The sequence below is a fragment of the Sturnus vulgaris genome, chromosome 5 (assembly GCF_052056855.1).
Source record: "Sturnus vulgaris isolate bStuVul1 chromosome 5, bStuVul1.hap1, whole genome shotgun sequence".
Lineage (NCBI taxonomy): Eukaryota > Metazoa > Chordata > Aves > Passeriformes > Sturnidae > Sturnus > Sturnus vulgaris.
In genome coordinates, this window is record NC_142247.1 from 34,708,424 (window position 1) to 34,722,982 (window position 14,559).

A 14,559-nucleotide genomic window follows, 5' to 3' on the forward strand; every position below is an offset into this window, starting at 1 on the left:
ATCCAATCTTAAAACCTGATTGTTCCTTGCTAGAAATTGCCTAACACGTTTATTTAAAATTAATGTTTGCAGTTATAGATGGCAACACTGAACCAACAGGTGGTGGCCACCAAACTTCATCGTGACTGTATATTAGTAATATTGCAGCAATTGTAAACTAGTTCAACTGAATCCAATCTTAGCAGTTCAGAAAAATAGCTAACGGCTGAAGATTCCATAAACACAATTTATGCACAAAATCTATGAAATTAGTATTATTAGTACCTCAAGTTTACACATATTTTTACTTTGGCATGGGTAAGTAATGGGTAAATGTAAACTCTGCCTCACATTTTGGCCAAAAAAAAGTATGTCAATGAGATTCCAAGGCTGTATCTCCATAATATATCCCCACATAATTAAGACAGTAATGAGATGGTTTTTTTCCCCTCAGTGGCCCCATTATTTTGAAGGGCTAACTAGTTAGCAGTGTGATACTGTAAACAAGGACTCAATACATGATAAGGAACATTCAGATCTTATGTACAACGACACTGACAAATCACAATAGATCTAGAAAGAACTACTATCCACAGAAAACAGCAACAAGTCTTCTGGCAGAAGCTGTAACCCTCATTGGTTCTATTCTTTGCCTACATTTAGCACTTCCACTTGTAAAAATCATGATCTCGCACAGAACTATCATAAGTACTCAGCTGCCTCATACCAGTAAGTAGAGCAAAAAGGACAGGAACCCTTGCTCACTTTGCTCACTTAATCACTTACAACTCAATGTCCACAGCAGGCAGTGCCAGCAGAAATGAAAACAGAATATGAAGTGTGCTGATAACATCTCAGAGGATCAGACATGCTGTCAGGAAATTATTATTCTTTGAGCATGAGTCAAGGTGGATGCAATGCTGAATGGCAGACAGCATCCTCCAAAAGAGTGAGACAGAATAATTTCAGCTACACATAATACTTTTAACCAAAACCTGGCTACTAAATTAATGACCAAATTGAAGTCATAATGTTTGGCAAAGGCCATTGCAGCAGGACATTTATCAAAAAAGGTAGCTCTTGTTGATTCCCTTTGGGAAAGTGACACTTAATATTCAAAATACGAGGCATGTAAAACAAGTGCTAAACATAGGGATATCCCAGGGTAACCATTTTAATTTTGGGCTTGGAAATAACCGAGTCTTATAAAATAAACTCTGGCTAAGGTAAACCTTTAATGATCCTATATCAATGCAAATGATGATTGATATGTCACTGGCAGCAGTGCTATCAGGACATAAAAGTTCATAAAAGACATGTCTGATTAAAGCAGCACTAGATCGTAGCTAGAATAAGATAATTTAAAGCAGGTTGGTTTTGCTTCTAATTGACAACATCTGGTGCAATTCTTTACCTTGTGCCATTGTTCTTTGTAGACCTTGATGCTCATCTGTGCAGTGGAGTGCTGCCATGGCTAACAGTCCTGGCACCAGCATATATGGACTTTTTCAAAGCCTGCAGAAAGCACTGGATAACAACAATCCACCCTATCTGGACTGTCAACACTAAAGAAGCAGACATTTGCCAAAGTGATTTGGCTGACTCCGACAGGCCCTCATTTATTGGAAATACCAGGCATGCTGGTGTAGAGGGACATGGTATGTCCCAAAACTTAGTTGATTTCTCCTGGACAGCTTCCACCAGAATCTTCAGTGTGACTGCCATTCTGTGCAGGAACTCCTGAGAGCTTTTGTAAGTATCTGGCTGTACTTTTTACTATCAACAGTAGCACAGTCTCTTCTGCAGACAAAGGTAATACACACTAGAAACTGTATGATTAACAGCCTGCATTCCTCTTCCTCAGAGTCTTTGAGACAGATGTTTCAATCATACACAAAGTTCACATACTTGGGAATGAAAAAGACCTGACTGGAATTGATATAACAGAAGCAGGTACAATTTGGTTAGATTGCTGGCATAGATAATAAAGAAAATAGGTTCAAGGATTCGAGAGTCACTAAATCATAACATCACTCCTAGTCCTTGGAAAACAACCACAAGCATTGTAACAATTAAGAGAACACACATTGTAACATTCTGTACACCATTGTGCTAACACCATATGAATGGCAGGAGTAGCATCACAGAATGGTTTTGTTTGGAAAGGACCAAAGATTATCTGGTTCCAACTCCTTGTTGCTTAAGTAAACAGTAGAACAGCCAAAATCACAGACTGGTATGGCAAACAAGAGAGAATACCTGGCAGATCCTTTGTAGGTTTTAAATTTTAATTGACAGTAACAGAATTAAAAGATAACTGATTCCTTTTCCAGAATGCACAAGGAGAAACCCAGACCCCCACCTTAAGTATGTGGCTCACCTTACTATGTGAAAACTATACTAGAGCATTTCTGTGAGTAAACATCTCTGACTTCTGTGTTTATTTAAAGAATAATTTACAAACTAGCATATCTCAAAAACGTACCTAACACCAAAACAGTGTAAAAATATTTCATGGACTCACACTGCAACATTATTGTTCTATAACTACCAAGATTCCCAACAACTGTTATAAGAAAAAAGCATTAGTAAAAACAATTCAGATGAAAATGCAATTGTGTTTGAGACTGAAATGTAAAAATTAAAACAAAAAAACCAAGCAACCAAACAAAATAAATCCTAAATAAAAATTGATATTATTGGTAAAAACACCCAGGTGACAAACAGTAAATTATTTGGATTTTGCTCAAGTGCATTTACTGAACACTTACTCTGCTAAAAATAAAATGTGTAGAGTTGGATTCATTCTTCTATCTCCACGAGAGCAGCATCTACCACACAAATTGACTCAGAGGATCCAGCTCAGTAAGAGAACCTGTACTGACGTGTGTGGGACATAACTACATCACCAATAGGATTGACAGATAATATGGACAATATTGATAATAACATTCCTTTACCTTACCCTGACTCCTTTCACATAATAGCAAAGAGAAGAACTGCTGTTCCTCTCAAACACCAGCTGTGGTCAGTCTCACAATCCCTGTGTACCAACAAGAGCACTCACTGCCCTTTAGGGGGCTCAGCCCACCAATGGTTCCAGTACCATTGGTAAAGAACTGTCAAGAATCAATATTCCTAAAAAAGTTCTCCTGCCTTCATGTTAGTTATGAAAAACAAATGACTCACCCTAGTGCTATCAAAACCATATGAACGGTAATGGTGAAGAGTAGAAATCACAGGCATTTTAGCAGGCTTGCTCTGGATAGCCAGCTTCAAAGCCTCTCACAGACATCCTGTGCTCAAATGAAGCTCAAAATTGCAGTTGCACCTCCTGCTTTTTGCTGTATTTTTTCCTTGGCTGAAATCCTCTCATCTGCCTGCAAAGCAAAGGGGCCCAGTCTTTCTCATCCTCTTTATGACTCTCATAAGGAATTTTCCTGCTCTTGGTTGGTTACAGAATAATGCACTGTGCCTTGTCCATAACAATTTTGTGAATTTCTATCAGAAATGCAGATTTTTACATGAAAACAGACTATTTCACTATCACCACTGTATTTTTCTAAACTAAGAAGCTACTATGGCTTGAGGAATTTCTCTCTTTTCCTCTTTCCACTTCACTGATTAATTTGACATCCTTAATAGACTTACACATAGACTGTTTTGCTAAGAAGAAACTTAGTTGTTGGGGGTGGGGGGGCGTGGAGGTACATTTTAGGAGGGATTAATTTGTTTTTAAACAGCAACTCAGTTAATTCTAAACATAGTGTACCGGCAAATTATTCCTACAATAACAGATCATTTCATATAATATAAATAATTCTAAAAAAGGACAGACACAGTGACCAATACCCTTATCACTAACTTTGCTAGAAGAAATTATGCATAAATTGTTCTCTTCTGCTGCTGCACAATTCCTTAAGAAGTATTTGCATCTTTATGCACTTCCTCCAAATGAAATTCTGAAATGCCTTTCAAAACAAACAGCAGAAAATATTTTAAAGTCTTCCCAACTGTGAAATTAATTTTTAACACAAGCAAATATAATATTTAATTCTATAAATACACCAAGCAAATATAATATTTAATTCTATAAATACACAGACTGTAATTCAACAGAGGAGTGAGACGGATACCCTGGATCTTGGGCAGAAATTTGGAAAAAGTTACCTAGTTTGTAGGGTTTCACCTCCATCCTTTTCTTGTACATTCTCCTGACGTATTTACAGAAGATGGCTTTCAGGTTCTCCAAGTAATTAGAGCTGTGCTCCTGCAGAACTCCAGAGTTCTCCTGTTTCATGCAGCATTGTACCTATTTCACACTAAATCAATTTACTGATTCCAGGTGACTACCAATTGCAGGAGGAACAACAAAACATGTTAGGCAAGAGTCTTAATTTCCTACAGTCAATAATGAAGTGTGCTAATTACCTCTTATCTGCCCTGTGAACTGCTGATATGCTCTTTCCATTATTGGCACAGAGAGTCTCCACTTTAACACCTGCTTGTTGGGTTTGGAACTAAAACACTGAGGTACTTAGACCAACACACAAGAAGGGATTAGTATTTCTACAACTCAGGCTGAAATACAGCTGTTTGTATAAAACGTACAACACCCAAACTAAAAATGAAACAAACAAGCCCAATCACCTTTTAAAAACAGAAGTAGAAAGCCACTGGGCAACTTAACATTGAGCAATTATTTTTGTGCTATTTTAAGAGTCACTAAAACGATTTATTAATGTTACCTAAACAACTTCTCTTGCATTATGAAGTTTTTCAATTCTGATAATAGAAAATAATTGACTTTACACAATACATACCTGCTTTATTTATTCTTCAGTCAATACTAGGAATTAGATTCAAGCAGTTGTACATGGCAGTTACAGTAGTTACAAGACCAAATAAAACTATCACACTTGTTTTGTAACCCATTCCTAGAAAAATTCAAAAAATGAGAATAAGAGAAATTCCAGGCATATTATCACCTAAATTTAATTTACTTATACATTCAGATGTTAAGAGGTCATATTTTGTTGTAACTAGATGCAAAGTAGAAACAAGAAGAATTTCTCAAAATAATTGTTATTGTTCTAAAAGCCCTACTGGATTAATATATACTATTTAAGAATTTTTTTTAAAAAGTTCCCAAATAATAGTAAAAACTTAGAAGCTGATTTATTAAAACATTTTACATGTTCACTAAAATTGAAAGTTGCAGGATGAAGAAATAAAAGTGTAGATATCAGAGTGCTAGAATTCCCAAAGGCATCATGAAGAGCTGTGCACAACACACACATTGCAAATCTGCAATAAATGTTTTCTGCCTATTCAGAACAGTTGACAAGTAACTGAATTTACAGACATGTACTCTGGATTTCTAAGCAGCCTGATTACAAGTTTCTACTCAATATCACTAAAATCACCTTGGAGCTTCAATAAACCTTAAAAATTAAAAACTACTTCAAAAAGCAGTAAAAGATCCTGGAACAAGTACCTTCATATTCTTCCACAGACATCAGCTTGTGTCTCACAACAAGACAGATACTGTAGATGGACTTTCTGAATGATCCAGTTCAGTTGTACTCATTGTAGCTGTGCTTTTTATTCAATGACAGAAATTTGAAACTGAGCCTCGTGTGAGATGCTGCACACCTGTGGGTGCCAGAGCAGAGGAACAGACACTCCTGTCACCTACCTAATTACTGGGTTGATGGCTTGTTCTCCAACTCTTAATTGATAGAACAACATATAAAAAAGAACAGCTTGTTGCCAACACAGCTCCAAAGCACTCCTGCTCTGTCAAGGTTGAGCTAAACAAAAAGTACCTGCAACAGAGCATACATGGCTTCTGCTTTATTAATTGAACAAAACTGTACAAATACTTAATGTGAGGGAAAAATACAAATTAGCAAACAGATTGGCTGAGAAGTATTAAACCATATACAACCATCTCTCAAATTTGTCTCCTCTGTAACCAGGCAATTAAAGTCAAAGGAAAGAAAACACTTCAATTGCCCAAAGGCAAGTACAGGCTCTACAGCAAGGAAATGAAAACAACGAGAAGCAACATTCCTGTTTGTGAGAGATGCTTTGCCCAGAAAGGATTAAATGCACTTTCCTCATTTGGAGAAGAGAGGGTACAGCAAAACGTTTCTTAGTCAAAATCTGCTTAGTCCGGCATGACATATCTTCCTGTAAAATATACTAAGAAGTCACTTTGGCAAGGCAGGTGCTTTTCCAGGAAGTTTAGCAGGGAACAGTGGCTAATTTCCTAGTGCTTTGCCTTGAATAGCAGGATGTTTGGTTCCCCGAACTAAGCTAAAGGATGAAACATGATGTACTAGCTAAGAGGCACACAGCCACTGAATGTGTGGTTTCTATCACTGACATTAACAGATCAGCTAAATTTCAGCTGGCCCTATTTGCTTTCAAGATATGGCAGAAAACCCCAAACCAAACAAAAAAACAGCCAACAACAACAACACACCACAAAAACCCCCCAAACAAACAACAACAAAAAAACACAAACAAAAGAACTCCAGCCCAACAAAACAACACAGTATGCAGAAACTTATATATTTCCTTCCACAGGGTAATTGATACATTTCAAAGTAATTTTAAATGAAAAACTGAAGCTTACTTTTCTTTCTACATTCTTAGCAAGCATATTTGACTAATGTCACATTTGTAGCAGAGAAAGGTCCATTTTCAGTAAGAAAATACAAACATAGTTAATTAAGTACTAACAAATATTTCTAGCCCTTAACTCAGTATAATCCAACCTGACATAATAGACATCAAAATACAAACTAATTATTTCAGCTTCAACATGGTAACAGTGTAAGCTATCATCAAATTTCAAGAATTTCAGCTTTTTAGTGAATCTTGTTTTGATCAAAATCTATGATACATCACACGTTAACAACAATCCTGCTTACTTATGCAGATTAGTTTCTCTTCTTAAACTGCCTTAACCAGAGGTAAGGCTTTATAAACAAGACAAATGGGCATCACTTTTTCTGTGATCTTTGTTATACTGATTCATCAGAAAGAACTAATCTGTTCTAAAAACATACAAAGAAACAAATTAGGCATGACAAATAAATGTTTTAGTTCTAAACAGGTGGGATTAGAAGGATTATAGAAAAGGTCACTCCCTTAATATGAGTCATTTTAAAAGAATGATCTCATCAGCCATTGAAGTAGTTTCCATTCAACGTGTAAAATATATAAAGTGTGCCATCCTAGAAATGGAAAACAATTATTTACCGATGGAAAAGCTTTCTTAGAATTCGAGAAGTGCAGAACCTCTATGCAAGCATTAAATAACTAAAAAATGTGCATATCATCATATATCCTAATTCTCTCCCTTCTATCTCTTTTTTCTCAAGGTTTCCTACTCTCAAAATCTCTGCAAGAGATAGAAGATGAAGATATCTTGCTAGCTACATTAAATCTAGGAAAAAGTCTACCAAATGGAGATAAAACTATGAACAGGGGAGCTATACCTTTGCTAAAGCACTATAAGACTGAAGACAGCAGTGTTTTCAATGATAAGAATGCTGGAAACATGAAGTTTTTGGTGAGTTCAGTTTTAAATTTTCATTTAATTGCAAAATTGAAATTAATTTATACTCCTTTAGAAAACAAGAACAACAATTTCAAGCAATAACCAGATAAACATACAAAAATATGTTTAACATAACATAGTCAAGAAAAAAATTCAAGTTATATATCTAATGCCAATAATCTAAATGTGTAAACTTGGAGGGTTGAATTAAATCTGATTTTCACGGATAGTAGCCAAAACTTGGAGGATTGGGGTGGGGGGAGAAAGTTGTATTTATATTTGATGCATGTCCCTATATGTGGCAACAGGGTTTTAATTTTGCCCAACAGGAGACTCATTATTTAATTATGTCCATCAAACCATTTTGGCCAAAGATGTAATGCAGGTCATTATTTTTAAGGTATGATTTTGAAGCATAAAATAACTGCACTGTTGAAGAATAAAATACAAAATGTGAACACAACTGACTTTATTTAAAGATAAACCTCTTGTGTTCCCTCAAAACAGGACAGAAGTTCCAGAAATTATTTCTTCAATCATGTTATGCCAACCAACTTAGGTAGAAAGCAACTACCTTATCCTGCACTGAAGGGTGCCATGGCTTTTCCAGCTGAAACTGAAATTCAAAATACTGAGTCAATACAGGAAAGAGAGACCACAGATGAAGAAAATTCAGCTAAATTCCCTATAGGAAGAAGGGATTTTGACAGTAAATATATTTTATTTTTACACAAAAAATTATTTGATTCTGGTAAATTACACTGCAATGTCAATATAGCAATTTGGTAAAAGGTTAATTTAGAGACTCCATGATTGCTATGATTTGATGCACGGGGGAGGGAGTATTTGTTAAATTAGTATTTCCAGAAGCCATAAGAATGCTGGTTCTTTGATGATTTAAATTTTCAGGCTCTTTTTTTTTTTACCTCCTGTAGTTCTCAGGTGTATGCTTGGAAGAGTCTATCGACCGTGTTGGCAAGTGTGAAAACTACTCAATCTCCACCACCTTCTTTGAAGATTAAACATTTTATTCTGAATTTAATGTAATTTTAGGTTACTGAGTGTTAGTGTAATTGTCCAAACGCTTCCAAAAATAATTTCCCATTGCATTGTAGAGGGTTACATAATTCATTACCAAAAATAACAGTGTAATTAACAATGTACTGTTATTAAAAAATAAAATACTTCAGCATAATCCAGAGTTGTAACTAGTTGTCTAATAAGATATACAAGCTACTTTCAACTATTTACATATGAAAGCAAGTCATTCAATAACTCCACTCATTCTCTTGCAAAATTTTACAACTGTCAACATACTGTGTACGTGAAAAAAAAAACTTAGACTTGAAAAAAGCGAGTTAATTTTGCCTGACCAGCAATCAACTTATTCTTACGTGCAGCTTTGGTCTGTTTTCTTTTTCCACCAATTTTGCTGTCCAATTCCTTCTCAGAGCTGTTTGAAGTCTTAAGTCTTTTAGTATTTTTTTGCAAAGATGGTTCACTTTCCTTGTCACAGATTATTTTGTCGTTATTCAAATCCATCTGTTCATTCTCGGAGTTCTTGTTCCTTGGCAGACAACTCAGCTTTCCCATTTCTGCATAACTTCTAGTCTGGTGAACACTTTCAGAAATAGTTCCAAGCCCTGGTACATCAAGACATGAATTTGTACCTTCTGTCATGCAAGAATATCAAAAACATATGTGAGGAAATAAAAAGTTACCTGGGAACATACATCCTTTTTCTATAAGGGCTGCCATGTTTTTTTTTTTTTAAATCAAAACTAATGTATTACCCATAAAACAAAGCTATGCTGGTCATTGCTATTAACATTTGCTATGTGTTCATAAGTGGATTGCCAATTTAAAATTACATTGCTCAAAAACACGCAATAACTAACTTAGGGAAGCAGATTTAAAACTTTAAGATATTGTAAGAGAGGGTTAAAGGGCATAGAAATCTTATATATTATATAGTTTACAGTGCAGTGAAACAAATTCTCCCCCCTTTTAATGGCAAAAATATAAATTTCATTTGCCTTACTTTTGTAGAATAAGAACAAATATGTCATATGTGCAACATATATCACTTTTTTACCTAAAGGTTGCACCAACACTTCTTTTTTTTCAAACATTTATATTTTCAAAGCATTGGCATTACAATTTTATTGCAAAAAGATTTAACTGGCATATGAGACATTGAGAACAATGAACTTTTTTGTTCTTTTCCTTGAAAAAAATTTTGTGTTCTACTAAAGCTTTTAGTACAAACGCTTTTTGGATAGCATTTAAAGTATTACCCATCACATTTACTTACTCAATCCTACCACAGCTTACCTGTGCACTTTCCAGCTTTTAAATGTTGCTTTGGTACAACAGGATGTTTGCAGGTTGGAATTCCATGGGAATGCTGACCTCTCATTTCACTCAAATCATTTTTATACGTACAGGCAAATTGGGATTTAATTGAAGATTGCTTCATCTGCAAATACCAATCTGCTGTTAGCTTTTATTATCTACAAAGCTGAAAGACAACACCTGCAAGATTTGTACAATAATAAGCTTTCTCATTCTTTTCACATAAAATCTGAAAAATAGATATGCTCACATTAAAAAAGAAAATTAGATATTAATTTAGAAAGCATAAGGGCTTTCAATAATAATAATTTATTCTATTAGAAGTACTAAAATAATTTAAAAAAAATTTTTTTCAGCTCTTTCAGAAAGGTACACATTAACTCTTAGAGCTCCAAATTAAAGTTTTTTCTTAAGCTAGCCCCATCTTCTGATAGACTCCACTGTTTTGAGTAGGTATCATAGCTACTAGTCAGTTTTCAAACTTCTGCAGCTCATCATCTATACCTCTATCTGAAAAAGAAATATCAAGTACTATTTCTGATTTCCCTTTTATTCACAAAATAAAGCCATTTTACCATTGAATGCCAATGTCTAACTCCACATTTGCCAAAACATACCATTTAGTTCGAGTCACAGGTAAAATTTCCTCATCTTATTCTTAAGTTACAGTTTCATATCAGCTAAGAATTTCAGGTCAAGCTTGGTACTTTCTTATAAATGCTATAGGTTTTGCAAGACAAATTCTGCCCTCACTTCCATTTGAGAGTGCACTGGATTATACAAATTATACTCAAAGACGTAGCACAGAATAGATAGCTACAATATCCGGATTTTTAGCTAATAATTCTATCACAGAAGCACAGATGAATTTAAATCAATTTGAGCTGAACAGGTGCTACAATAAAAACATCAGAGAAGAGAACAAGTAATAAACACTGTTACAAAATAAATATTACTACATAAATAGATAGCAGGAGTGATTTGCTGAATAAGAGGTTTACAGTCACTTTTCTGATGAAAAGATTCACATTATGCAAGTCTACTTTTCTTCTTAGCACAAGCAAGATTAAATCTTACAGTTCAGATTTGACCCTTAGAGATATAATTTTCTTCTAACTCAAATTCTCAGATTTATTCTCAAGAGAATAATTTTCCCAGAAACCTCCTTTCACAGAGGACTTCATCCACGAAATGAGCCACAACTGATGCCACTTTGATCAGACCCTGCATTCATACATATAGAGTAACAGATCTGAGTTTATCTGAGTTGCAACCTAGATATCTCTTCATGGTACTGCTGTTGGCCAAGTGAATACCCTAAATACTTGGAAAAAAATACTTCATTCATTTACAGAAACATAGTCGTTCCTTCTGGTTTAATACTCCTGGACATACATGGTTTTACTTTAATACTCAGTATTCCCTTCAAGAGTCAAAAAGACCAGGCTTTCCTTGTCGTCTATCACTCCCAAACTGCAATTAATTTGGGCCAGATAACAGACTGGGAAAGAAAGGGAGAATTAACAGGGCAAACTAGCAAGCCTGACTCTTAACAACTCAAATCTCTTTCTAGTGTTAATCTACTTTGTACTTTAAAATATTTACCATGAAATAAGACTATATACATAGTCTTCAACATTATGCCTCAGCTCAGTGACTGTAAGTATAATTATAGAATACAGCAAGATGGAAGGGACCACTGAGTCCAAATCATGGCCATGCACAGGACACCCCAAAGAATCACACCACGTGCCAGAGAACATTGTCTAAACACTTCTTGAATTCTATCAGGCTTAGCGGTGTGACCACTGCCCTGGGGAGCCCGTTCCAGTCCTCAATCAACATTCAGGTGAACATTTTTTTCCTAATACCCACCCCCCTCAAAAAGCTTCATGCCATTCCCTTGTGTCGTATTGCTGGTCACTTGAGAGAAGAGATCAGTCTGCACCTCCTCTTCCCCTTGTGAGGAAGCTGTAGGCTGTATATGTCATTATACTCTTCTCAGAAAGTGTTTTGAAAGATAGAGCAGCTGTCTAGTTTAAATTTAGTGAACATCATATTGTACAATTACAATATTAAGAAGGGGGCATGCACTTCCTTTAAAGCTTCAGGTTACTGTAATATTAATGAAAAATATTTTCCAATATTTGATATGTTTCTGAAAAATTTCGACTTAATCCTTTACAAATTCTTCAATTCTCAATAACTGCTCAGTAAACGACACACATCAAAAAGTATGCACCAACTTGAACAGCTTTCTATTGCATTCATACTGCAAGAGACAAATAAGCTGCAATTTCGCAAAGTTGATGACTCCATAATAAATACAGCATCAAGAATGTAAAATTGGAGCAAGCAAGCCTAATAGTTACCATTCTATAACCAACAATAAATGCAGGGTTTTTTATAAAGAGCAGTGTTTCTTTTTACCACTCCCATCTGACGCTTCACTAATTTAGTTTGTAGGGAAAGAATATGTGGAGTCAAAGGACAGAAGTCAAGCTCAAATACTGTAAAACTCACAACAAACTGTGTTTCAACTTCACTGAAGCTTGAAATATGTCTATTGCATCACATACCACTCAGGCATTTGCAAACAGTACACAAAGCTCTACCACATCCAATTGTGGATGCTAGAACTAATCTAGAAGGTGTTTATATAGGGTAAGACAACTTGTTGAAGCAGTCAAACTTTTCGACCAGTCTAAAAACACATATTCACTAGTATAAAGAACTGTATCACAGTTCTGTACAGAACTGTATTACATTGGGTGAAGTAGCAATGAGCAAATTTTAACAGCCTGAAGGCAGCACAGAGGAGCACGAGTCTAGTATGGAATTAGAAAGTAGAGCTTCACTGGAATGGTTTAAAGAAGAAAGCTCAACCTAAAATTTACTTTTAAAGTACACAATGAAGCCTGTCAACAGCTTGAAAAAGCTCTCAGGAAAAAAAAAGCCCTTAACGTTCTTTTACAATAAATTGCTTAAAATTCACTCCTTTAAGAGCACCACTTCAATGACCACAGCTCTGGGAGAGAAAAAAATGTTTGGAGATCAGTTTGCTAAGTGAGTAGCTGCACACAAATGGCATCCAATGAATTCAGCCTTACTATTGCTTCTCCTCTCACAAGCAAGTCAGATGTTGCTCTTATCCCCATACGATGAAAGAAATTCTGCTGCATTTCAGAAAAAAAAAGGTTCACTGTTACTACTCCTCAGCTGGGAGAAAATAGGGTAGAATTTACAACTGTTTCACCACAAGCAGGCCAACTAGATATCCTAATAAGCAGATAAAGCAGGACATTCTCCCACCTTGACATCTGTATCTAGAGAAATGTTTCAGTTGTTCAAGATGCCCATATAAAACATTCACTTTTATGTGAAATATTAATGGTGCATGCTCTATTTATTTCTAAAAGTTAGATTATAATCTGTTCCAGATCTCCTTCCAGCATCTGCATACACACAGTTCTGCCAATATTTAGTCACTAAGAATGTTGAGATTTGGTTTTTATACACTGGAATGGCATAATAGAATTTGAAAACCTACATCAGTAACAACAAACACATGTTTTTATTTTCTAGCCAAACAACCAGAGTACTATTTGGAACAGAAAAAGAAAATTTATTTTCTCCATCCTTACCCTTGTCCTTTGAGGAAGAAAAAAATATTCAAGGTAAGTTGAAAGAGGAAGTTGAAAAAGGGAAAGGAGTACAAAGGGAAGAGTAACAAAACAAGGCATGTTATTAAAAAAATATCCTGGATAGTTCAGGTAGTACCAAGCTTTTATTGTACTGAAACGATCGATTTTTTTTATTATTTAGAATTATATGGTACAAGCCCTTTGCTATCCCAAAACAACCTGCTACTGTTTTGAGAACATAAACCTCAAATCACCTCATTATTGGCTTTCAAACAAAATTCACAGCTATGGATACTAAACAAAGTAGTTTAGGGATCTTGCAGAAATAAAAATGGTATTTTCTACACAAATGTGGTTTATCAACAGACACCAAGTCTTTCCTCAGATTTTGTGCTGAACATGTAATCTTTTCATTCCCTTCACTTCCCTCCTCTACTAAACTACTTTGATGTTCCCTGTAGTTACATTCCGCTTAGGAAATAAATATTTCATGCAGCAATAGATGAGACTGCTACCTGAAGAAGACTGTTTTCTCTATTACTATGACCCTTCTGTTCACAATTACAGTGGGCATACAAGAAAACTCTTGGTAACTTCCTGTTGATAGTTTTCCAAGTCACAGTTTATTTGTACTGGAATCACAAATAGGCAAAACAATTCTCTCAAGTAACAGTATTTAGAGAACAAAGCAATGAAAAATAACAGCAGTGCATGAAGCTAGATATTAAGTCATTTTATAGAGACATGAAAAAGTCACATGAGAAAGGCAGACCAGGATTTTTGCTTTGTGGAGCTTTTTTCTTGGAAGGATTTCTATACACAGTAAAATTACAATGAACTTCAAGCAGGCCAAAATTTGTTAGAGTTCTTAAGCCACAAATTCTTAAAACTAGAACTGCAGCTATGTTCCCAACTGGAGGGAAATAGTGCCTCATATAGGAAAGGTTGTCTCTGGTTACACTTAGAAAAAAAACACACCGAACTACTGAAAGTCCTTGCAGCTGTTTC

General features: G+C 35.3%; 2 protein-coding genes across 4 annotated transcripts in view; one reads left to right on the forward strand and one right to left on the reverse strand.

Moving 5' to 3' along the window:
* Positions 1-293: 293 nt before the first annotated feature.
* Positions 294-8,613, forward strand: PMCH (pro-melanin concentrating hormone). Its single transcript, XM_088166106.1, has 6 exons — positions 294-297; positions 1,416-1,707; positions 3,002-3,006; positions 7,374-7,564; positions 8,060-8,261; positions 8,606-8,613. The coding sequence occupies exons 1-6, from the start codon at positions 294-296 to the stop codon at positions 8,611-8,613; spliced, it is 702 nt and encodes a 233-aa protein (XP_088022232.1).
* Positions 5,821-14,559, reverse strand: part of PARPBP (PARP1 binding protein) — a 41,614-nt gene continuing 32,875 nt past the window's right edge. For 2 of the 3 annotated variants that reach the window (XM_014877020.2, XM_088165412.1), the window contains 2 exons: positions 9,887-10,031; positions 5,821-9,225 (listed from right to left, as the gene is read on the reverse strand). In XM_014877020.2, coding sequence (XP_014732506.1) covers positions 8,891-9,225; positions 9,887-10,031 — 480 coding nt within the window. In that variant the 3' untranslated portion in view covers positions 5,821-8,890. The remainder of the gene's footprint in view (positions 9,226-9,886; positions 10,032-14,559) is intronic. The other variant, XM_014877021.2, reaches the window with a different exon arrangement.

Bases quoted from the DNA above. Each gene is read 5' to 3' on its own strand.
- PMCH (XM_088166106.1), top strand. The intron at 7,565-8,059 runs GTGAGTTCAGTT...CCCTCAAAACAG, and splicing joins CTGGAAACATGAAGTTTTTG to GACAGAAGTTCCAGAAATTA.